General features: G+C 32.4%; 5 protein-coding genes across 8 annotated transcripts; 2 read left to right on the top strand and 3 right to left on the bottom strand.

Annotated features, from left to right (window-relative positions):
- The first annotated feature begins 2445 nt into the window (after positions 1 to 2445).
- Positions 2446 to 3976, top strand: LOC125187976 (transcription factor LAF1-like). The gene is made up of 3 exons (XM_048084680.1): positions 2446 to 2619; positions 3125 to 3254; positions 3348 to 3976. The coding sequence occupies exons 1-3, from the start codon at positions 2478 to 2480 to the stop codon at positions 3883 to 3885; spliced, it is 810 nt and encodes a 269-aa protein (XP_047940637.1). The 5' UTR covers positions 2446 to 2477; the 3' UTR covers positions 3886 to 3976.
- On the bottom strand, positions 3932 to 5176 carry LOC125187977 (25.3 kDa vesicle transport protein). The gene is made up of 5 exons (XM_048084681.1): positions 4894 to 5176; positions 4639 to 4802; positions 4403 to 4546; positions 4236 to 4303; positions 3932 to 4144 (listed from the first exon to the last, which is right to left on the bottom strand). The coding sequence occupies exons 1-5, from the start codon at positions 5094 to 5096 to the stop codon at positions 4043 to 4045; spliced, it is 681 nt and encodes a 226-aa protein (XP_047940638.1). The 5' UTR covers positions 5097 to 5176; the 3' UTR covers positions 3932 to 4042.
- A 3314-nt stretch (positions 5177 to 8490) lies between these two features.
- LOC125187975 (transcription factor MYB17-like) lies at positions 8491 to 10497 on the top strand. 2 transcript variants are annotated; one of them, XM_048084679.1, is made up of 4 exons: positions 8491 to 8536; positions 8864 to 9045; positions 9561 to 9690; positions 9837 to 10497. In XM_048084679.1, the coding sequence occupies exons 2-4, from the start codon at positions 8880 to 8882 to the stop codon at positions 10402 to 10404; spliced, it is 864 nt and encodes a 287-aa protein (XP_047940636.1). In that variant the 5' UTR covers positions 8491 to 8536; positions 8864 to 8879; the 3' UTR covers positions 10405 to 10497. The 2 variants fall into 2 exon arrangements, with proteins under 2 accessions (XP_047940636.1, XP_047940635.1); XM_048084678.1 differs by lacking the exon at positions 8491 to 8536 and adding an exon at positions 8550 to 8702.
- Positions 10498 to 10569: 72 nt separating this feature from the next.
- Positions 10570 to 12523, bottom strand: LOC125187978 (remorin-like). Of its 2 annotated transcripts, none has more exons than XM_048084682.1 (5): positions 12201 to 12523; positions 11803 to 11868; positions 11594 to 11681; positions 11382 to 11463; positions 10570 to 11006 (listed from the first exon to the last, which is right to left on the bottom strand). In XM_048084682.1, the coding sequence occupies exons 1-5, from the start codon at positions 12346 to 12348 to the stop codon at positions 10812 to 10814; spliced, it is 579 nt and encodes a 192-aa protein (XP_047940639.1). In that variant the 5' UTR covers positions 12349 to 12523; the 3' UTR covers positions 10570 to 10811. The 2 variants fall into 2 exon arrangements, with proteins under 2 accessions (XP_047940639.1, XP_047940640.1); XM_048084683.1 differs by having other exon boundaries at positions 11803 to 11850; positions 12201 to 12515.
- Positions 12524 to 19136: 6613 nt separating this feature from the next.
- LOC125190506 (pentatricopeptide repeat-containing protein At3g60050-like) lies at positions 19137 to 22556 on the bottom strand. Of its 2 annotated transcripts, XM_048087828.1 has the most exons (4): positions 22350 to 22556; positions 20473 to 22118; positions 20237 to 20346; positions 19137 to 19806 (listed from the first exon to the last, which is right to left on the bottom strand). In XM_048087828.1, the coding sequence occupies exon 2, from the start codon at positions 21925 to 21927 to the stop codon at positions 20473 to 20475; it is 1455 nt and encodes a 484-aa protein (XP_047943785.1). In that variant the 5' UTR covers positions 21928 to 22118; positions 22350 to 22556; the 3' UTR covers positions 19137 to 19806; positions 20237 to 20346. The 2 variants fall into 2 exon arrangements, with proteins under 2 accessions (XP_047943785.1, XP_047943784.1); XM_048087827.1 differs by having other exon boundaries at positions 20237 to 22118.
- Between the last annotated feature and the right edge of the window lie 1449 nt (positions 22557 to 24005).

Here is a 24005-nt window from a genome sequence, read left to right on the forward strand (position 1 = left end):
ATTTAAAGCTTATTATATTAAGCTAGCAAATATAAACTATCTCAGCACCAAACTCATGCGCTACTTAATTGGGTAACAAAAAGGAAAGTCGCCACAAAAAAATAAAATAAAAGATATATGAATAATATATAACATAATGCAATATAATACGTTCAGGACAAGAAGTTTAATTTAAGGTATCTGCGTGATACGTTGAGATTTATGGTAAGAAATGGAAAGGGGTGTAGGGTCTTGGAATTTGAAAATTGCATTTGATGAAATTCTTTAAGGACAAGTGAGATATATGATTAAGTTGTTAATTTAATTAAGGGTAAGGAGAAGCATGGAGGATTATTTATAAACACACCAATTCATGAATAATGTTAAAATTGATTCTACAATCTGTCGGTCAAATCAAAATGTAAAGATAGTTTGAACGTGCTTTTTATTAGTCTTTATAAAAATTAAATTATACTCCAACCTGAGTGCTAACTACTTCCAAGAATGCATGATTGATTAAAAAAGATCAAGACAGTTTTCTCTCTTGGTTAGTTTGTATATTAACTAACGCGTTTTTAACTATCCAAATTACCAACCTCTTTTAAATTTAAATTCCAAAATGTACCACTTGTAAACCGTGTTATTAAAAACCTAAGAACTTTACTTTATTCGCAATTATAATACAATTCACATTTTCGACCAATTGAAACTAAAGAGGAGAGAGTTGGGACGCAACAAATTTTTTGGTAGGGGTTATACATTATAAATTTCGAGATTAAAATGTCTTATCAATATTAATTATTCTACGTTATTTTGCTTTTTCTTCATTTTAACTATTTATTATTTTTTTAAATGAGAGAAGAAAAAGAAATGACTCAATTATAATGAAACGGAAAAAGTATTTTGTTCTAATAATAGGGACTTTTGCAAAATAATTTTTGTAAAATACTGAAAATCTGATAATATTATATGAATAATATTTTCTAAAAATAATAACTGGGAGGGGCTTAAGCTCCTCCCAAGTAGTACATGCGTGTATAATTATGTGTCTTTTATAGATATACTACAGAATTCTTGAAAAAAAATATGAAAGTGAAAAAACGTGCATCACAAATTCAAACAAACTTGTCCCAAATGCATCAAAAATTCAAACAAACTTGTTCCAATTACTCACCTTCTACATTAGACAACAAATAAAAAGGCGATAATCTAAAAAAAATCCAACTATAATTCCATGTGATTACTGATCATATTTCGAAAGTGGTGTGATAATTCAATTCTCTCGAAAGACTTCCATCTTGTTCAAATTGATTAACAGGTAAATCTTCGAGCTTTACGTTTTTCTCTACCCTCTTGCTATTGCTTCCAAAAAAACCCTCATTCATTTTAATTTCAACATTAATCACAAATTGATACTAGCATTGATTTGGTTTCAAAATAAAACATAAATTGAAAATTAAATTATTTTATCATCACAAATTGATAGCATTGTATTTTGAAATCTAAAATGTAGTAATAATGTAATATTGTTGAATAAAGATAATAAATCGACGAAGATTAATTAGAAATTTGGATATAGGTAGAGATAGGATAGCAATTGGAAAATTTGAGAAAAAAGTTACAGATTTTTTTCTTGTGTGTTACGTAATTAATCTCTCACATAGACAAAAGTCAAACTTAATTTTTGCCAAAAGTAAAACTCGCGTGTTTAGGGAAACCTGAAACAATCAACATTCGCAATGAAATACTCAAAAGAGTTAATGAAAAAATGAAGGTAACATTGTTGTCTCCACCTAAACTAGAAGCAAATATTCCCACCAAATATGCGCACCTAATAAGTACTAATAGAGTTGTTACACGAGTTATGTAAAATTTTATTTCGTTTGTGAATTCTTTAAAAAAATTCAGTTCATTAAATTAGTTCCACAATTGTCGCTTATATTACTAACGCAGTCAACCACAGTGTAATACTAGAAAACAACATAGGATCTGCCAAATTTATTAAATTAACAGTGAAAATTGTAGTACAGCAAATTAAAGGCTCATGCAAGTATAATTTATACATACATACATACCATATACTAGTATAATGTCTCTAGACGTATAATATACTATTACGTCAATGTTTTTTTTTTTAATGAAAACTGGATATAATACAATGATCAGTTATATAGTTATTGGGGAATTGAAAACAAGTGGAAATTAATAAATAAACATAATAATGCAAAATTACTAGCTCGTGTAAAGTAGGTATCCGAATATGTCCAAAACAACTCTTTTCTGATTTCTCCAATCTCATGAAAATGTCGTTTAAGGACTCGGTTTTAATATAATTTCTTCTAGTCCTCCTTATTCTTTAATCAAACCAAATTAATTTGTTAGAAATCCTTGCCAACTAATCCTTGTTTAAATGGTGGCAAGGCCTCACATCAAAATTCCAAATTATTTCTTGTGCAACTTCAGACATCAAACATACCTGTTCATCATACATACCTCTAATGGGGTGCAAGAAGTCAGAGAAGGCGAAGACGGCGCAGAAGCACAAGAAGGGGCTGTGGTCTCCAGATGAAGATCTCAAGCTCAAAAACCACATCATGAAATATGGCCATGGCTGCTGGAGCTCCATTCCTCTCAATGCAGGTAACTTATTTAATTTTATGTATATAAACTAAACAAGAATGTCAACATACCTACATATTTTCATGAGTTATTTTGAGCTATCTACCTCCTTCAACTTCTGATCAAACCTGCACTAATTTGAGCTATTTTTTCCATATTATTTTAAGCTTTTAATGTTGCTCCTGATAATATGATTCTGCTAATTAGTGAGAGACAACAACCTTAGTGAGTGAAGGTAAATTGCAGAGTCAAATAAGAAATTCGAACAAAACCATACCACGCCTATGACTTTGAATATAACTAATATTTATACCAGTCTTCAGCCAATTATGTCTCTACATCTCACATTACTAATTCACCACCACCACTTTAAATACATTTTGAACCAGTTTGATTGCTGTTTCAAGTCAACCATCTAAGCATATTAAAGTTAATAGTTGCATATATGTACAAATTTGATGACATCCATACACAAACAGAATACTTACAAAAGTTTAATCAATCATCCTACATTGTTTGTTGGCAGGTCTTAAAAGGAATGGAAAGAGCTGCAGATTAAGGTGGATTAACTATCTAAGGCCCGGACTGAAGCGTGGGGCGTTTAGCTTCGCAGAGGAGGACAAGATCTTCGCCCTTCACCGAGTCTTAGGAAACAAGTAACTAACTAACTTCTTACAACATGCACTTAATTCTACTTAAAAACTGATCAAATTTAAGTACTAATGTTTGATTATTGTATGTATGATCAGGTGGTCTCAGATAGCACATCACCTACCCGGAAGAACTGATAACGAGATCAAAAACCACTGGCATTCTTACCTAAAGAAAAGGCTCTCAAAATTTGCTGATGCACCCTCTTCTTCGTCCAAGTCGCCTCCCCAAAATAGTACCTTTGACTCCCTAGAAAACACGGAAGCATCATCAACGGACACGGATCAGTCTATAGATCACCAACAAGACAAATGCAACTTGCCAAAAGTCCTTTTTGCTGAATGGTTGTCTCTTGACCAGTTCAATGGCCACAACCACGGCTCTTCTTCTAGCAACGCACAAGATCTCAAATACCCTTTTGACTATGGAAGCTCGATCTCTGAAGACTCTTCGGCTCAGCTCAATGGAGAGGCCATCGGCACTGAAGAAATCCACACTAAACCAAACTTCAATAGTATATCTATTGATGATATTCTTCGATCACCATTTGGCTTCGATGATCAGATCTCAGAGGCTGGTCTGGTCGATTATTTTCCCGGAGTTTTTAACTTTTCTTGTGATGAATTGTATATGTGATTGATGCTATTAAGTTGTAATTTCCTGTAATAAGTTGCAAGATGTATATCCTAGTTAATGTGGTAATGTGGTAGTTTTTCTTTAGTCAAAATTGTACACTGCAAATCTTCATTCTGTAATAAGTTAGAGAAATAAGAAGATTTCAACTATTCACAAATCAACAAATCAAGAACACATCACAATGAAACCATCTGGTCCATATAACTACAGTTGCAACAGCTACAACCAGTCCTATTGGGATCCATTTCAACGCGATTATCTGCAAAAGTTCATACAAAACATAAGCTTCCTCTCCAATTAATTATGCAAAATAACTCTGTTTTTCATGTAAAAGCTTCTATAAAACCTACCTCAAGCCTATTGGAACACCAAATTGGAGAAGAATGCAAATGTGCTTCACTTATCCTCCCAAACAGTTCTGACATTCCAAACAAATGAATCACTCTCATCATGCATGTAAGTATTTGACAAGAAAAAATCAAGAATCAGAGCTCAATGAAAATCCAAAACACCATACCCGATCTTCGCCTACGCTGTACAATACGCGAAAAGCTCTCTGAAATCACATCTGCATCTTGAGAAGCACCAGAGTTCATCTTTGACAAGTTGGCCTGTGACCTTGTGTCAACATATTTCCTTCTTACATTTGCAATTACACCACCTTCAATGTAAAGCAGACATATTTAATTCATCATGTTGAGAAATTTCCCACCTAAAATCAGCTTCCAAAGCACTAAATCTATTGCAAGTTACCAAATTTAACAAGGCTGTAGGGTCTGATAGAAGTGGCATTCAAGCCCACATCCTCAAACTTGACAAACTCCTTATGCAAATCTTGTAAATAACAAAAGGCCAGCTTTGTTGGATACATTGAATCACAGAGTGCCATGAAGCACATTCCATTCTCAACAATGTAACTGCAAAAACAAAATATGCAAAAACAACATGGTGAATTAATTAATCACAGCATCCCATAATTCGAAAAAAATAAAGGATAAAAATGCAAACTTGAAGCAATGATCATCCAAGAAAATGGTCATCTTGGAATGTGGAAGTGCTCTTCTAGAAACTTCCTGGAGCAAGAACTCGGCTTGTTGCTTATGAGAAGAGATGTCACCATCGTTATTCTCTTCATTCACATATCTTGAACCATGGCCTAGAGCTAGAGGCAGCCCATCACTTACCCTTCCAACTATTGTCATCTTCAACATTATTTTCTCACAAAAAAAGAAAAAAAAAAGTTGCAATACTTTTATTCTTGAAAAAGATAGAATTTTTTGCTGATTTTTGGTCTGTGGCTTTGCTGTTGGATACATGAAAAAGGAAAGAATTGGAAATGCGAATTTTATAGTAATAAAAAGGAAATGCTGTTTAGGACAAAGGAGGGAACTTGGTAACCAAGTTATTCTGTATTTGTTCAAAAAGCAAAAGGTTTTGTGGAGCCCAAGTTATTGTTTTTATCTTATTGTAACATATATATGGGATTACTTTCATGTTCATAGTCAAATGGGATTACTCACTATCCACTAATAATAATATGTTACTCACCGTTTTGAACTTTCATTTTATAAATCAAGTCATTAGAATATAATCTAAAAGATTGATTGTTGTAATAATGTAAATAATAGTGATGATATTAATAATGAAGTACTATTAATTATTAGGAGTAGTATTCTTAATAGATAATATCGCATCTTAAAAATCTTATTAATTTACAAAATAAATACTGTATATTCTTAATAGATTATATCGCATTTTTAAAATCTTATTAATTTATGAAATATCATAGGATTATTATAATTTCATAGTTTAGTATTTTTAATATGTGATATAATTTTATACTTAATACTATATTTCGTAAAATTTTTATTAATTTATAAAATAAATATATTCTTAAGTATTGCTGTTGTAAATTAATGACGAGATAAAGTATGGGATTAGAACGAATACAGTGGAATAGATAATGAGATAAGAAAAGTAATAAAATAAACTCTTATTGCAAGATGCAAAATCTATTATGACAAAATAGTAAAAATTAATTTAATTCATGCCTATCCCCAAAATTAATTTTAATAGTACGTAGATAACATATTCCTAATTTGAAATTAGTAAAGTATGAGATATGAAATAAATGAATGACTTATTGTCAATTGAAAGTGGATAAATAAGAGAAGAAAAAATGTATGGAAAAGATAAAAGAAAAAATTGGACCTTATTACCAAAAATAAAAATTAATTACTACTAATACTTGTGTAAGAACCGAAATAGATGTAAGGGAATATTAATTGTACACGAGGGAGTGTTATCATATGACATGGATGTAATGATAATTATCTACATTCCATGATATCCACATAAGAACATGATATGGAAAATATTGTGATCACTAAATTACGATAAAAAAAAAAAGAATATCATTTTTATTGTATTTTTAAGTTTATAATATGATTAATTTGCAACCAAGTAAAATTTACCAAAAAAATAATAATAATGTTCTCTCTTTTCCATCTTAGTTAATGCATTACTTTTTGGCATAAATACTAAGAAATGAGTAGTATATTGATATTAAGTGAAAAGAAAATAAAATAAATGAAAGAAAAAAATTTAAAATTAAAAAATAATGTTCTTGTTAAAAAATGAAATGGTTCAACCATTAACTTTAAGTACATTTAATGAAACAAAGGATAATTAGCATTTTTGAAGTGCTAATTGTGCACTTTTTAGCTAACTTTTTATTGAGAGTGAGGTGCAAATCATGCTACAAGCCTATAAACCCCAAGCTTATAGAATACGTGATTCATGCTATATCAATATGATGATGCATTGATTGTAAAATTGAAAAACATAGAACTTCTTTATTGTACAAACGAGGTTTACTATTCATGTAAATTAGTCCTACAATACTAATTTACATAAAAAATGTAATTTTAAAGACATTTTTGTAAGTCTCAACTGCGTTAGGGTATTATAGAATTGTGATCAATGTCGAACCTTCTTAAAGATCGAACTAGAGACCAAATTTGGGCCACTCATTTATCTTAATCTTATGGTTATGATTAATTTACAATTAATTTAATATTTTATTAAATAAAAATGTTTTTTTGATTTTTTTTTTATTTTTTTGATTTTTTTTGATTTTTTTTTATTCGATAAAAACTTGCTGTAGTAAATAATGAACTATATTCACTACATAGTGAACTAAATGACTGTATGTTATGAAGTAATTTTTCGCATTCATTATATACTGAATTTACTTCAATTGAAAGATAATTATATCATAACACATTATGAAGTAATAAACTAATGAAATGAAGTACTAAACTAATGAAATGAAGTAATAACATAACTGAATGAAGTAATAAATTAACGGAATGAAGTAATAGCATGACTGAATGAAGTAATAAACAAGCGGAATGAAGTAAGTACTAAACTAATAGAATGAAGTAATAACATGACTGAATGAAGTAATAAACTAACGGAATGAAGTAATAATATGACTGAATGAAGTAATAAACTAACGAAATGAAGTAATAACCTTAAACTCAATTGAAAGATAATTATGTCATAACACATTATGAAGTACTAATAAACTAATGGACTGAAGTAATAAGTTTATAACATACTTCATTTAGTTCATTTTTTAGTGAATATAGTTCATTATTTACTTTGGCAAGTTTTTATTGAATAAAAAAAGTTTTAAAAAATTTAAAAAAATTAAAAAAAAAGTTAAAAAAATAAAATAAAAAAATAAAAAAATAAAAGTAAATTAAATATAAATTAAAATAAATTAAAATTAAAATAAAAAAGTTTTTATTAAATAAAATATTATATTAATTGTATATTAATCCTAAACACAAGATTAAAAAAAGGATGACCCTAATTTGATCTTTAATTCGGTCTTTAAGAGTGGATTTGTGGTTAATATGACTCTATAAGAACTATATATATCTACGTGTGATATGATTCGAGGCTCGACCATTTATCATGAATGTTTTAAGTTAAGCTTATACTTCTACATAGCTCAAATGCTGAGAGACGCAAATAATTAACCAAGGGTAAAATAGTATTTTAAAGATAGGTACGAATAATTGTTAAATTACCAAGAAAGAACTAGGAAATTTGTACCTAATTTCATTTCATTCTTTGTTCCCATCTCTTGTTCAACTTTTTCTATTTATTGTAAGTACTACAGTATTCAATATTGACAAACTATTGCAACTTAGTAATGTCAAGGGTATAACGATGATATATCACTCGATAAAAGAGAGTCTAATATGTATGATATGACTTGGAGTACACAATTTATTAAAAGAGCCCCTATAACTATAAGGTCGAACCTGCCCAAAATGTCACGACTCCCAGCCTAGCAAATTACTTCATTTATCTCAACAAAAAATAAATTGATTCACATGAGTTTCCTCATTCCTCAATATTGATAAAAAAAAAAAGATAAAAAAAGGTTCTAGACATTAAGTAAATAAATAAAAATTATACTTAGAAGTGAGAAGAAATTCTCACAATCTTTGGTCTGAGTAGAATATAGGGAAATGACATGAGAAGAAAATAAGGCATGAAATCAGCCGAAACAGAACATAAAAAAGAACACTCCAAGAGATAAGATCATCAATTACACACTGCTTCCTCTCTCTTGGTTAGCACCTTCTCTCTCTCTTTATTTCCTTAATTTTTCTGTGAAAGATGAGTGTAAATGTGAGAGAGAAGTGAGCAGAAGGCAGGGTACAACATTTAATGCATTGGATGCAGATAGATGAGTTCAATTGACAAAAAACTGGGAAAGTGATGCCTGATACATATATGTCTCTGATAATGCTGCTTTTCAATATAATCCCCATGCATTTATTGTCCTCAGATTCTCTTTTCTTCTTCTCTCTCTGTGTATATATATATACACACCTCTAGCTTTTCCATTATTCTTGAATTTTAAAGGCAAATGTTATTTTATTTTTTTTGAGAGCAGTGAGAATTGGTTGAAAATGGGGATGAAGAGAGGGAAAGAGGAGAAGAAGAAGGGCAGAAGGGCATGTTGTGTGAGAGAGGGAGTGACCAAAGGAGCATGGACTCCCGAAGAGGACATGATTCTTGTTGACTTCATCACACAGAATGGCCATGGCACTTGGCGAAATCTCCCTCTTCTTGCAGGTTTTTTCTCCTTATTTTTCTATTTATTTGATGCAACCTAACAAAGGGAAGCAAAAAAAAAATGCATCTTGGTTCTGATTTCTACTACATACTACTTGATTTTTACCTTGTTAAGCATCTAAAACATTCAAGGAATTATGAATTATCTCTTGCGAATGTTCCTAATATGTGATTGAGGGCTTTGTGGTATTGCTACTTCTCATAAAGAGTGTGAATATTCTTGTAGGAAATTTTTGACAGATTAGCATCTGATTGTCTACTTCTATCATGTTGCTTAGATATTGAACAATGTGTACATAATAGAACCTCTGCTTTGAGTGATAAAGGATGGTTTCTTTGTTATCAAGAAATAGTCCTCAATTTTCATCTCATGTTTATTGGAGGTAGTGTGTCACTGCAAAGTAGAGTTTGCTAGTATTGTGCAGTGGATTTCTATGTTTGCTGCATTAGATTTGCTGAGCCACTCTGCCCCAGTTTTTCGTTTAGTCAACTGAGACGCTGTGTGGTAACCACAGGTCTCCTCCGCTGTGGAAAGAGTTGTCGTCTTCGCTGGACCAACTACCTTCGACCTGACATCAAACGCGGTCCCTTCAGCGCTGAGGAAGAGAATACGATTATTCAACTGCACGGGGAGCTTGGTAACAAGTAATTTATCACCTCCCCTTCTCCCATCTTTCTTCCAAATCCAGTTGTGGTTATTACTTGACAGTTCATGGTGAATAAAAACATTGGTAGGACCCAACCATTACATGTCTGTTTCATTGAAATTGTGATGTTTCTGCTCTGCCCAGATGGGCTATCATAGCCTCTCATCTCCCAGGAAGAACAGACAATGATGTGAAGAACTTTTGGAACTCACATTTGAGGAAGCGCTTCGACAGCAAGGCCCTCGACCAGCCATCTTCATCTTCAAAGTCAGGTTCCCCTAATTGTCACAAGGCTCAGTGGGAGGGTGTGAGGGTTGAGGCCGAGTCTCGTCTCTCTATCCCGTTCAACAACAGCAAAGGCGACTACTTCCTGCACCTGTGGAACAGCAAAGTTGGAGAATCATTCAGAAACGTGCATGAGGGTGGACATGGATGTGGTGGAGCTGCCTCTCTCCGTTCAACATCACAATCATCGTCGTCCTTGACCATAGTTGACTCGACCAATGGTATAGAGCCATGCAAGACCTCCAGCCCGGTGGAGATGAAAGTCGAGCTTTGGGACTGCAAGAAGGAAACAGAGGACATTGCTGCATTTTCAGACACATCGAAGCCATATGAGGTTGATGATTCATCTGATGCAATGCTGAGGCTGCTGCTGGATTTCCCTGTCGGTGGAAACGACATGGAATTTCTCGAAGCACCCTCATTCTGAGAGCCGTTTTGATCATAAAATGTAGCTTCTCCATCTGGATTTCATACATCTTCTTAGTTATTGTGTTTTAAATCTACTGCAGTTTCTGGGAAAGAATCATGTAAAATGAAAATTTTGTGTGAAAAGTGATGTGCTAATTATGTAGGAGAAAAACTGTAATAACTCTTGCCGCTACAACTTTCTCAACCTTATAATCAATCAAGTTCAAAACATGGAATCTCAAATTTTCTTACAATCTTCATTTTCTAGTTTATATAAACAAATAAATCATTATTCACACAGAACAAACTTAACAAGAAACAATTATATTCTAAGTACATCACACAATAAATCTGGCAACAAATAAAAAGAGATCCCAAAACAAAACAATGTACAAATCAACTTGAGTTCCAAACCCCATTCCAACTTCAGAAACATCCAAGTAGTTTCTTTGGACCAGTGCCCGTGGCGCGATATTTTGCTGATGTCTCCTCTGCTTTGAGAAGATCCTCTCCACGTTTCGCCTCAATCAATGCTCTTTTCTCCTCCGCTTGCTTGTGGAGGGCCGCAATCTTGTTCTTCGTTTTCTCAATATATCCAGCCTTCTTTTTCTCCAGTTGCTCCTGTTAGCCACAATTGCATACGGTGACGATCAAATTTTACAACACATCATGCCAAATAAGTCCCGAGAATATATCTACGTGACGGTTAAAGCAGCTCACATGCCGCAGCAAGGCCTGATTCAGAAACAACACCAATATGGGCCTAAAAGCTTCATCTGTTTTATGCAACTATTGAGTTCAGATAGGGACCATAACAAAACCAAGGCATCAACTAACATGGGGCTGTACATTCCGAGTGAATTATTCGGCAACGAAATAAATGTGACGTAGCCATCAGCCTACTTCCCATGTGTATGTGTCAACATAGAGCAGAAATAATAGAGAGATAGTACTGAGAAATGGAATGAATATATGTGGTGAAGACAGAGTCTTTACCTCTATCTTCTTCAGCTCAGCATCTAGAGTCGCTTTCTTGCTATTCTCCCAAGCTACGACAGAAGACATGTTCTTCTGAGCCCTGTCAATTGATTGAGTAAGCATGAGTTGCATTGCTAAGTGAAAATGCGACAAAAAAAAAGAGAACTCTAACAGTTCTCGGTAGGATAAGCCGAGTAATGATGAACATGGCATGTTCAAGAAGTGTTTACTTGTTCTCAGCTTTTGATTTCTCACTTTCCTCCCATGCTTTGATCAACGACAATCTCTTCTCCGTAGCTACTCGGGCAAGCACAGCATCTACATAGATACCATACGAGTTAAGTATTTTTCTTCTTCTTACATTCCTCATCTTATATGCTACCATAGATAAATCAATTTTCTAGCAAAACATATCTATGCAAAAGCATAGTCATGATACCTCTGTTTACAGAGCCCTCCTCAGGCTTTTTTTCTTCTTCAGCAGCCTCTGGTTGTTTAGCAATAACCATAGAAAGATTTCCACATGTTAGATGGGGGAGAAATCAGTCAAAGCACAAGGAAGCTATGGAAGTGCAGAAAAGCCTTGAAAAACAACTCACTAGCAGTTTAATTTTAGGTGATTCTGCAAATATATGGTTAAAGAATTACTAAAGGGCTGCCTTTTCCTTTATTAAATCCAATCCATACAAAATGACTCCAAATACTAACTTTTGCAGAAACAATCCAATAAAATACTAGTACTATTCATCACCAAGAAATCTCATTTATAATTATTTGGGGAAAAGATGGACAAGAAATTTCAGAAAAGTAGAAATTAGTAGTAATAAAGAGAATTACTTTGAACGACGACAAGAGCTTTGGAGTCGTCGGGTTTGTCTAGCGCCGGAGGTAGTGGTAGCGGCACGACGGCTTTCTCCTCCTCAGCAACGTCGGCGTCGGCGCAGGTAGGCTTGGGCTCAACGGCTTTGACTTCTTCCTCCGCCATGAGTTGTTGAGAGAAATTGGATAGGTGTTTGGTTTTGAATTAGGAAAGTTAAGTGAGCATGAATAATTGAGGATTATAGAGAGCTAAATAATACTCTATCCACAGTGAGTGAGAGAGAAAGATGAGTTGGTTGGAAGGTATGTGTTGTCGGTAGAAGTTAAGCAAGAATGGGGGCTACTGTGATTTGGAATCCCACACCCACAGATTATTCAAATCCTCAAACAGTTTCTAATATTTAAGGATTTTATATTAAATCAACGGCACCACAAATGATTACATATGCTTGCAATTAGCAACAGATAACTGTGGATTTAGATATTTTCCATGTCTAGGGACTTGTATCGTAATATTAATCTAAATCTAAGTGAAATACTTATTTTTCTTGTCACATAAATTTTGAATGATTACAGAATTATATTACTCCGTGCTCTCCTTCTTTTCTGGATTAAACAACTCATTTTTCTATTTTAGAAAGTTCTAACTTAATTGAATTATTTTTATTTTTGTTAAAAAGTAATATCGTCTTTATTTTATTCTTTCTTTCTTTGTGCATTCTTCATATTTCTTAGTACTTTATTCATCATCTACATAACACACTATTTTTAATATCGGTGTCAAAAAAAAAACATCTCCAATAACAACGAACAGAGGCAGTGCTTTTTTAGGAAATTCTAAAAGTAAGTGAGTCATTTTTTTCTCTTTCTCTTTGTTACTTTGATCTACTTCGTTCTCTCTTTATTTAACTTACAAAATTCTTTTTTTTTTTTAATTTGATGACATAAGAGGAATGTGTATTTTAACTAGGGATGAAGGGAGTAAATAATGAAGTAGAAAAAAGAAGGGAAATTGGTCTCTAAAACCATGAACTTTACCCAAAATTTGGTATTTCCCATGAACTTTGAAATTGGTATGTAATATCACGAACTTTGCATTTTGTTTGGTATTTCCCACGGCATGTTTATTACTATATTTGACTAACTTACGAGGCTTTTATCATACTTGACACAATTAAATCAACTTGGTTTTCAACGTGACTTTTTATGCTACATGTTATGAACTTAAAAAGTGGTTTCAAATATTATAAAACATATCACGGTTGCCTATGTTAAATAAGATTTTGATGAAAATATCTTATTTGAGTGAGTTTGGGAAATACCAAACAAAATATAAAGTTCGTGATATTATATACCAATTTCAAAGTTCATGGGAAATACCAAATTTTGGGCAAAGTTGATGGTTTTAGAGACTAATTTTCAAAAAAAGAAAAGAGAAAGTAAAAGAGAAAAGAGTATAAAGTATAGAAAAAGAATAAAATTTATTATTCCCAATATATTAAATATCTCACTTTCCAATTTAAATTTAGAAACTTAACTTCCTTATTTATACTCTTTTTTCTTTGCACTCACTGGTCACCACCTATATTTTTATTAAATAACTTTTACAATGGGGCACAGGACAGAGGGAGGAGACCAAAGATATATTGTTGTGTGTGATAATCCTATTACAAATCGCAATCCAACAAAATGCTATAAAATGTGTGATGTCTACCGATATGCAAAGTTTTTTAGAATCACATAAATGATTTATTTCATATATGATGTCTCTATGTGGAGTAGTATTTTTTATAATTATATCTTATGTTAAATAATGTACTTATAATTTTTTTGAATTGAATGAATCAACGAACATTAACAATCAAACCCTTAAGTTACAAAAATCAATTACTCCCTCCGTCCCACATAATTTGACACAGTATTCTATTTTGGATCATCTCACATAATTTGACACACTTAGGGCTGGAAAAAAATACTGAAATATCAAAATATCGGCCTTATCGTACTGAAAAAATACCGAAAATACTAAATTTTCGGTATTACCGTGACTTTCGGTACGGTGTGATACCTTATCAAAAAATTCCGGTAAGGTAACGATACGAATTTTCAAATACCGCGTTATACCGCTGCATACCGAAATTCAGTATATATCGTAAACTAAGGTATATACACAAAAAATATAAACACAATTATATATAAAATATATTTTATATATTTTTAAATTATAAAATCTATTGTGAAATATAAATATAGTTATGAATAAATTCTATTTAATTTATTTTTAAAATTATAAAATATAAATAATATTCTAAAAACTCTAATTTTCTATTTTAATCGATGTTGAAAGTCAGGTATACCGCAAAAGTAAGGTATACCGAACTTCGGTACGGTATCGGTATGGAAATTCGTCATACCGAAAATAAGGTATAACCGAACTTCGGTATACCGAAAACTTTGGTAAGGTAAAGGTATGACTTTTTCGTATACCGTATTTACGGTAAGGTATACGGTATGGTGGTTTCGGTAAGGTATACCGTACCTACCCACCCCTAGACACACTTCACTTTTACCATTTTTGGTAGTGGACCTCATATTCCACGAACTCATTCCTACTCACATTTTATTATAAGAGTGAACTACATAAATGGTATTTGATCTTTCACTTTCACACATAAATGGTACCTGATCTTTAATTTATATCATTTTTGGTACCCAATGACAAAAATAACCTTAGGTACCAAATATGTGCTTTTTTCATGGAGGATATTTTTGGAAATTTTAATTAAATAGTACCAAATATATAATTATTTTTTCTTCCTTTCTTATTTCTCTTTTTCTTCTTTAGTTTCTTCTTCTTTCTTTTTTCTTCATTTTCTTCTTTCTTTTTAGTATTTTATCTTCCTTTCTTTTTTCTTTTTTTTCTTTTTTCTCTTTAGTTTATGTTTCTTCTTCCTTCGTTTTCCTTCTAATTGCATTCATAATATGAATAAAAAACAAAATACCTAATTAAATTAATTATTTAAAGTAATTAAATCAATTGAATATTTTTTATTAAATTATTTTATAATTCTTTTAAGGTTGAAACACCTAACTAAAAATATTCAACTTTTTATATCATTATTATTGTGAATACAATTCATAATGTTCAATTTTTATTGAGACTATATTGATTAGTTACTAATTTAATGTAAAATAATAATAATAATAATAACAATAATAATAATTATTATTATTACATAATATTATGTGATCATAATTTATATAATTATATTACAATTACTTATTAATTACTATCAGTTTTTAGTATTATATCAACAATATTATTATAATATTAAATATAATTATAGTTATAATTATATTTAAGTATATTTGAATAATATTAAAAATAAATTAATTATTAATTTATAACATCAAAATAATAATAATAATAATAATAATAATAATAATAATAATAATAATATGGATTAATAATAATAGTATAAAGAATGAGGAGAATGAGAGAATATATTATAATGTCACTTTTGGTACTAATTTTATATATGCCCAAAATACCCTCTATGACATAAATGAGAAAATATATTTGTTTAAAGGGCATTTTGGGAAGAAAATTGCATCAGATACCAAAAATGTGATTTATAGGTACCAAAAACGATATAAAATAAAGATCAGGTACCATTTACGTGCGAAAGTGAAAGATCAGGTACCATTTATGTAGTTCACTCTTATTATAAAACTAATACTTTAAAAGTAGGACCCACATCCCACTAATTATTTCAACTGACTTTCCATTAGATTTCTTAAAACCCGTGCCGGGTCAAAGTGTCCCAAATTATGTGGGATGGAGGGAGTACTATAATAAAATATTTTAATATTGTAAAAGACCTTGAACGTTGGACGAAATCTGGGGCTGACAAAATCAAAGATTTTGTTATGGAATAAAACATTACTGTAAATGAAATAATAAGGTTAACATTTAAATTTCTTAAAATGGGATAAAATGTAGTGAATGAATGAGGTACAAACTAAAAGGCTACGAAGAAGGAACAGGTGATATATTAATGATTCGTTTGAGATGTTGTTTATTAGTCTAAATTATTATAGTACTACTACTTAGGTAAGTCTTATTGAAAAGTATATGATAGACTTAGATTTTATTGTCTTACAATAATTGTAGTTGTAGCATAATAGCACTTCTAATTATATCAAAATAAGATCGAAAAAATATCAAAAAATATATATACATATATATTCTTTTAGTAATATGCAAACATTTTTTTTATAATTTATTTTATTTTCATGAAGGGCGGAATCAATATTGTTGATTTTTTTCCGCTTAATTATGGTGTATGCTAAATAAGCAATTTTAGTTTTGATGTGTAATTTTCCGATTTAATGATTAATTTTGAGAAGACATTGTATTCTCTTCTTTCTATAGTAGCAGTGTCATTTATGTAAAAAAGGAGGATTAGATTGTTTGTTACTAGTCATGTGGGTGTTTGAATTACTTGTGAAATAGATTAGACTTATTTTCAAATTACAAGACAAATTTTATTGTAAAATAGCTAAGCGCACGTTTAAAAAACAAATACTCCATTAACTTAAATAGTTAGAGCGTATGATGACCTTCACACAAAATTCTATAAAATTTAGAATAAAAAAAAAGAGAGTACTATATTTTTGGCACCTAAATATGGATCGGTAATTTGGTATCAAACAAAACACAGTATTGAAAATTTAAAAATATCATCACACGTCCATATACTTTAATTAGCAGAGGGACTTTTGCATTTTTCAGACTTTTTTAGGCTTTGGCTCTTGTGCGTGTGTTTGTTTTGTTGAGAGCGCAGGTCGGTCTGCTGAACTTTTGCTCACCACTTTCGTTAATTTAAGGATTTTACTTCTATTAAAAAAAATGAATTTCAGTGGTCATGCTCAAAGCGGCTCACATAAATTGCGGCAGCGAAACAATTGTAAGTTGAGATCTTTATTCTTGATGTCATTTATGTTATGTACTAGTATCACTTATTTTATGTGATGTGCACGTTCCCATAATGTTTTTTTATGTTATTATTAACAAGGAGGAGGAGTATAAAATTAAGAGATTTGAGATTCTAAAAGATTCTTGGTGTGGTGGGAGACGTGTTGCGTATGTCGGCAGGTACCACTTGAAAATATTGATGCTTTGTCTTTATGTTTATGACATTTGTATCATATATGAAACGTCGAAACTCCAGACCTTATTAGTAGTGAAATAGAATTTACATGCTATTTAAAATATTTATCATGATTATTCTTAATTTTTAAATATTAAGAAATTGAGCTATAAATTATTTATATATTTTTTATATATTGTAGAAATTGACCAAATTTTATTTGCTACCATTTTTTTTAGTTCCTCCGTGCAATTGTTCCACACGTAAGGAAGCAAGTTTTTATTTTCTTCCATTATTTATTCTGAAAAATCAACTTGCTTAATTAGTGCATACATAGCATGGGTCCCCTATAAATATACGATGGTGACACAAATCTTTATTACTACAATTTGAGGTTTTATACGCTGTGTTTAGCTGGCATTGGAGTGAGTAGGTTCCCTCCTTTAAGTTATAAAATTATATGACAGTAATAATTTAAAACTCAATTATTAACATTGGAAAAGTAAAGTGCCTAAACCAATCTAAATTCTTGCTTTCCTTTATAGTCATAATAAGTGAGTATTAATAGAGTTATTGGGTTGGCATGCATTAAAAAAAGTCGTGTTTGTTTAGTACAACTGCCCCTAAAGCCAAAAGGGTACTTAAATGAAATAAAATGATAATTGTGTCATTCACTTCAGGGACCATTCATGCCCAACTGCATCATATGTTTATACATACTTACCCCACTCCTTATAATATAGACTCTATAATCCGATATCTACTCTAGTAATTTTTTTTATAGTTCTTTATAAATTTAGAATATACTTATTTAGTCATATATTTTTAAAATGTCTTTGAAGGATTCATTTCCTAATTTTCATTTGGTGAACATTGAGACTTTGACAACTCCCACTACCAGACAGTGATCTGTTGAAGTTTATTGTATTTTATAGCCTTATAGGCCGTTTTTTCTAACCAATAATTTTATTTGTTACTAAGGGGTGAGTTCATGTAGGGTGGTTCAATTACCTTAGTTTGACAGATTTGGGCTATAGAAGTGTGGGGTATAAGGAAGATGGCCCAAAGTACGTAGTCTAAACTCTAAAACTATGCCACAATAATTTTATTTATTTCTAACTTACTTTTGTGATAACAAAACTCAAACCAAAAATATGACAAACTAGGAATGCAAAAGTAATTAAAAATATAAACAACATCTAAATCAATTACAAAAATAACAAACAGAAGCAAATGAGGTATTGCTTTTTTGCCGGAATATTAATCTTGTTATGCTTTGACAAGGGTTGAAATGAAATTTTGAATCAAATATCAAGTACGCCTTTGCAATATCTCCAACACATTTAATTAGCAATGACAATGAGGTATTTAAAACAGGGCAAAAAATGATCTATTGACTACTAGGTTTAGAGCAACAATTCTTTTTGAAGGCCTTATATCATAAGCCCACATGATGATTGGCTTTATTTGTTGAAGAACCTAATTTATTTATTTTTTAGATATAAAGACCATAAATATTGTTACCCAAAGTAATTGCTTTTTACTCATATGTTACATAATTTAATCAAAAGATTACTGGTGACAGTATAATTTGTAAGACGGCGGTCTTCCAAAGGTTAAGAACCACCTAAATAATTTTAAAAAACTTATATAACCAAGGCAAATCGATTATAGCTTTAATTTTCTCTACTAATCTCTTATCAATTTATTTATAAGTTTATTGTATATTCGCATTTTCAAATTACTTTTTTATTATTACTCTTTACAATGAAAGTAATAAAAGTTCATAGAGCTCATCTGATGATTCCATAACGCTGCCAAGAAAATTGCTTTCTCATGTGTTGAACTGCTTTACAAAAGTATCCTAAAAGAATGTGACTCCTGTCCAATACATGTTATTCGCCTTTTGCAACACATACTCATCACCAAAAATGACCAAAGAATTAGAATAACTAAGAAAAGGCAGCAGCAAAATCTTTTATAATCTTAAAATTTTCAGTTGTAATTACCAAGTGATGTCAAAATATTCGCTCCGACACTTTCAACGCATAAGTGCAAGCTTGAAAAGGCCTCGTCTGGCTCTGAAGCTTTTTCCAATACTTTTGTAGTCATACCAAGTGAGACAAACTTCAGAGCTTACAATTAGATCAACTGGAAGACCTATATCGCGTTCCACAACTTGTTGCTCAATTTCAAGAATCCTCTGGTGTGTGGATCTCCGGGAAATTACCATTTCATCGTTGCCATTTCTGGTGTTCACTATTAAAACTGTGTTGGGGCCAAAAGGCATGCAAGAAAGATTGTAATTTGATTCCGAACACACTGGAATGGATTGAACAGGCCATCTTACTGCAGACTTCAGCATCATTTACCCATTTCCACAGGTTCTCTTGACAGGTACAGTATTTAACAGTTCTTCCAGCTTCGGTTTGCACTCCTTCAGAGCTGATGCCAAAGCCCAAATCTCTTTGCTGGTATAACGTTCCAATAAGAATAACAGTAAGACAACAAAGAGAAAGTCTTTAAAGTAAGTGAATTGTAAACAATCAAAGATGAGCACTGAAATCACAACAATAATGCCAAACACCCCACTAAAACAAATGTTACTATTTGAAACAAATCATCAGTAGAAACTCTCATCCATTCAAATCCTCATAACTTGGCATGTGTTTCGGCAATTTGAATAGTTCACACTTACAAATGCACAGAATGAAAACCATATAAATTTGTGAAGTTAGGACAGAACCAACTATATGACTTCATACAATCACATTTCAGTTAATTTTTTAAAACTCAAAGAGATGATGTAGTTTATCACTAGATTTAAAGAATTCGCCCAGCAGGACCAGTAAATAAACCCAAACAATCAATCAGTAGTAACATATTAGCAGACAAGCTTACCTTATGCTCTTCTACGTCCAAGTTCTGTACTACAATGGTAGTAATAGCAGCAGCAGAATCACCACTGAGCATACATCCTTGATTCACAGTTTTGGCATGAACTAGCTTTTCTGGGAACAAAGTTACAGGGATTTTGAGAAAAAACTCAAGATCACTTGACATTGATTCACCAAAAGTCGGAACATTTTGAGCACCAATTTCCAAAGGATCCTCCCTAATATAGGTACTTCACCTACTTAGCATCTCCTATATCTTTTAATTTTTGACAGCAGATGTGTATACTTCCCCTTCTCCATCATATGCTTTATGACTTGGTGAGCTTCAGACAACCTGCCTGCATTGCGAAGATAACCTACTAAGGTTGTGTACACAAGGAAATTGGGATTACAACCTTTTGATTCCATTTCTTTTAACATCAACCAAGCTTCCTCAAATTTCTTGTTCATACAAAGTCCACGGATCATGGAATTGTAGGTAAACACATTAGGCAATTGACCCTTGTTAATCATATCAGAGAACATCTCCTGAGCTTTATCTAACTGACCGGCCACAACATAGCCAGTTATCATGACAGTGTAACAGACAACATCGGGTGCACACCCATGCGTTGTCATTTCATCGAAGAAATACCGGCAAGCTTCCAAGTTACCAGCCCGACTGAGGCCGTCAATTAATGTGGTGAAGTGGAGCACAGTTGGATCAACACCAACATCCTTCATGTGGTTTAAGAGCTTCAGTGCTGCTAATGGTTTGTCACCCTTGCCAATGACATGGAGGAGTATATTAAATGTGTGAAAATCAGGTGAAAACCCACCCCTACCCATTTCGTCAAGCAATCCATGAAAGTGATCCAACTTCCCGAGCCTAAACTTTGCCCACATCATGATGTTGTAGGTTAATACATCAGGAGAGTGACCATTAACCAACATCTGCTGATACACCCACTCAATCAACTTGTACTGATTCAGTGTCAAAAGAGAATGCAAAATAGCATTGAATGAATGTCTAAATGGCCTATAGTTGAAATTCTTCGATTTCATAAACCTCTCTACAACTTTTCTAGCTAATCCAGCACCACCACAAGTGCATATCAGTAGATTGAATGTCCTGGCAGTAGTAGGGTACCCTTTCTCAATCATCTCTTCGAGCAACCTCCACATTGCCTTAAATTCCTCACACTCTGCAAAGATCTCCATCATTAAATTGTAGATATTTGTTGTGTGTCTGTAATTCTCCTGTTCACCAGACCACACGAAAAACTTGTAGCCCAGCTTTGCACACCTATTTTTGTTTGCATGATTTATTGTCTTTATGATACAAGAAAGAACTTCCCTCACAAGAAGGCCTGAAACCCTCACACCTAAATCGTTCAAGACAGGCTTCACATCATACCCCGGGCCATCCTGAGATAGAATTTCAAAAATCCTTTCAGCATCGCATCTCACCTCATCAACAAAAACATTTCGTGCAGAGAAATTTCCCCGAGAATTAGGTGAAACTGAAGCAGTGTCCTCCCAACTGGACCCATTCTTTGAACTTTTCCACGACTCATTGAGAAAATCCTCAATCCGCCCAAATCCATTTTCGACATCATCACCATTAAATATACGACTACATAAATTACGAGAAACCAAGCTAAAACCACAAAATCTCTTGATATTTCTGCAACTGAAAAGAGCTACAGAGTACATGATAAATGTATATCAGAAATGGGGGAAAACCCATTATAACAGCAAGTCATTAGCTCCCTGAAAGGCTAAGAATGCCAACAAATTGCGGCTAGACCTAAACGCAACAAATTCAGTTGCACGCAATTCAAGATATGAAAAACTTCCCATCACACAAAAACCTCGGTAATCAGCATCGAATCGCATGTTGTGACCTGAAAATTGCAGTTGTTAGTGAATGCTGAAAGTGCCTTAACTATATCAATATCAATACTAATATAAAGAGAGTTTTGGTGCAGTTTTCAGAAATGCCATTAAGCTCAGTTTTGGAGTGAAACATCATAAATTCTTGAAAAAAGTTTGGTTATAGCTCAATCTGGGATAGAAATAAAATCAATACAAACAGAAACAAGATAAAACATAAGATCAGAATAGTTGAATCATACCAAATCAACCAAGAAAATCGAAGTAAATCAAGAATTATCGACGAAGCAGGCTGGAAGGAGAGATGGCGAGGGAGGGCGGTGGAGGAGCGAGGCCGGAGGGTCGGGTTTCGCCGGTAACCGGGCGGCGTGGCGGGTCGGGTTTATGAATGGAGGCGCCACATTCATTTAGGGTTTATATGTATACGACCGGAACTTTTACTGATTGGATTCTCTAATTTGGGTTTCAAACAATAAAATAGAGTTTTAGAGTAATTCAAATTCTTTTTAATTTTGTGTTAGTTCAGTTATGATTTGGACTTCTAAATATGTTGATTTTGTATAGTACTAGCACATGGGGAGCACTATCGTAACAACATAGTTAAAATGATAACCTAACATCATTATAGGCCGTCCGATCTCTTAATTAGATGGATGAGATTGATTTGTAGGATTAGAGTACAAATTGCTTGCCTATTAACATAATATTGCTTGTATGGGTATATTTGTCATTTGACCATAAATTAAACTAATACAAATTTGAAAATCACGATTAATTTGGACTCTGATTGAGATTTTCTCTCCCCACCTTTTCTCTCCTCTATTCTGCAATTAATCGGCGTTCTCAATCCAGAAACCCGAAGAAGAAATCGTTGCTTCCATCAACTGTCTTCGCCTCCATCCTAGCGTTTGCAGCAGTCCACGGAAGAAGGAGCGCCGCTGATGAAATTTGTCCAACCTTGCTCTCTCATCGTTTATGATTGCATCTGATGGAGGACGGCACTATCTGCTATTCATAGATGCCGAGGAGTTGCTCTCAACTCTTTCGGTGTCTGAACTTCAATTACATATAGTCTACCAATGAAATAAAAATCTTCTTCCACTCTTTTCCTTTTTTTCAGTATCAGGCAAGGCCGGGAGTTGTTCTCCAACTCTTTTCCAAAAGCTAGCATTACAGCTGAAAACTGACATGCAATTTAATATCCATAAGTAAGCAATGTCACATATTTAAACAAACAATCTGGCATACAAAATCTTTATGGAGAAATAAAAACAATCAATAATAAAGTACAATTAGTCTTTATATCTGAACTCCATGAAATTTAATTACAAATACATAAATATCATTTGCAAGCTCATGAAATCAGATAATTTCTTCAATTGGTCATTAAATCATCTGGGAATCCCAAATACTGACATGCAATTTAGTAAACATGAGCAAGCAATATAACATATTCAGTCAAGCAATCTGACAGACGAAATCTGTATGGCGTAATACAAACACTCAATCACTAAATTACAATAAGTTATGAAATATAAACCCCACGATTTCAATTCCCATCACATAAATTTCATTTACATTAGAAGATACAAATCCGTGAGTTCAATTACATATGAAATTCGTGAAATTCAATCACAATGAAAATCCATGAACTATAATAAGCAATTTAACAATCACACGATTATAAGTAAAAATTTACCATTTGCGAAATCAGTGAATTGGACGTCAGCAGGAACATCATTCTCTATGGATTCAATGAAGATGGGAGATTTAATGAAGAATTGCAGAGATTGAACATCTAGGAAAATAACAGAGATTGAATATCTGCAGAATTGAAAAAAGAGGTTGAAAGTAGCAGAGCGTGATTTGGAAGAATTACACAAATTGAAATTAGTAGA

Source organism: Salvia hispanica, chromosome 5 (assembly GCF_023119035.1).
Source record: "Salvia hispanica cultivar TCC Black 2014 chromosome 5, UniMelb_Shisp_WGS_1.0, whole genome shotgun sequence".
NCBI lineage: Eukaryota > Viridiplantae > Streptophyta > Magnoliopsida > Lamiales > Lamiaceae > Salvia > Salvia hispanica.

Coding starts and splice junctions, on each gene's coding strand:
- LOC125187976 (XM_048084680.1), top strand. CDS start 2,478: ATGGGGTGCAAGAAGTCAGAGAAGGCGAAGACGGCGCAGAAGCACAAG. Junction 2,620..3,124: donor CTCCATTCCTCTCAATGCAG/GTAACTTATTTA, acceptor GTTTGTTGGCAG/GTCTTAAAAGGAATGGAAAG. Junction 3,255..3,347: donor CACCGAGTCTTAGGAAACAA/GTAACTAACTAA, acceptor ATGTATGATCAG/GTGGTCTCAGATAGCACATC.
- LOC125187975 (XM_048084678.1), top strand. Junction 9,046..9,560: donor AAATCTCCCTCTTCTTGCAG/GTTTTTTCTCCT, acceptor TGGTAACCACAG/GTCTCCTCCGCTGTGGAAAG. Junction 9,691..9,836: donor CACGGGGAGCTTGGTAACAA/GTAATTTATCAC, acceptor TGCTCTGCCCAG/ATGGGCTATCATAGCCTCTC.
- LOC125190506 (XM_048087828.1), bottom strand. CDS start 21,927: ATGTACTCTGTAGCTCTTTTCAGTTGCAGAAATATCAAGAGATTTTGT.
- LOC125187978 (XM_048084682.1), bottom strand. CDS start 12,348: ATGGCGGAGGAAGAAGTCAAAGCCGTTGAGCCCAAGCCTACCTGCGCC. Junction 11,464..11,593: donor AAATCAAAAGCTGAGAACAA/GTAAACACTTCT, acceptor ATCAATTGACAG/GGCTCAGAAGAACATGTCTT. Junction 11,007..11,381: donor CTGAGCTGAAGAAGATAGAG/GTAAAGACTCTG, acceptor TGTGGCTAACAG/GAGCAACTGGAGAAAAAGAA.
- LOC125187977 (XM_048084681.1), bottom strand. CDS start 5,096: ATGTTGAAGATGACAATAGTTGGAAGGGTAAGTGATGGGCTGCCTCTA. Junction 4,304..4,402: donor ACAGCGTAGGCGAAGATCGG/GTATGGTGTTTT, acceptor TTGGAATGTCAG/AACTGTTTGGGAGGATAAGT. Junction 4,145..4,235: donor GGTGTTCCAATAGGCTTGAG/GTAGGTTTTATA, acceptor GAACTTTTGCAG/ATAATCGCGTTGAAATGGAT.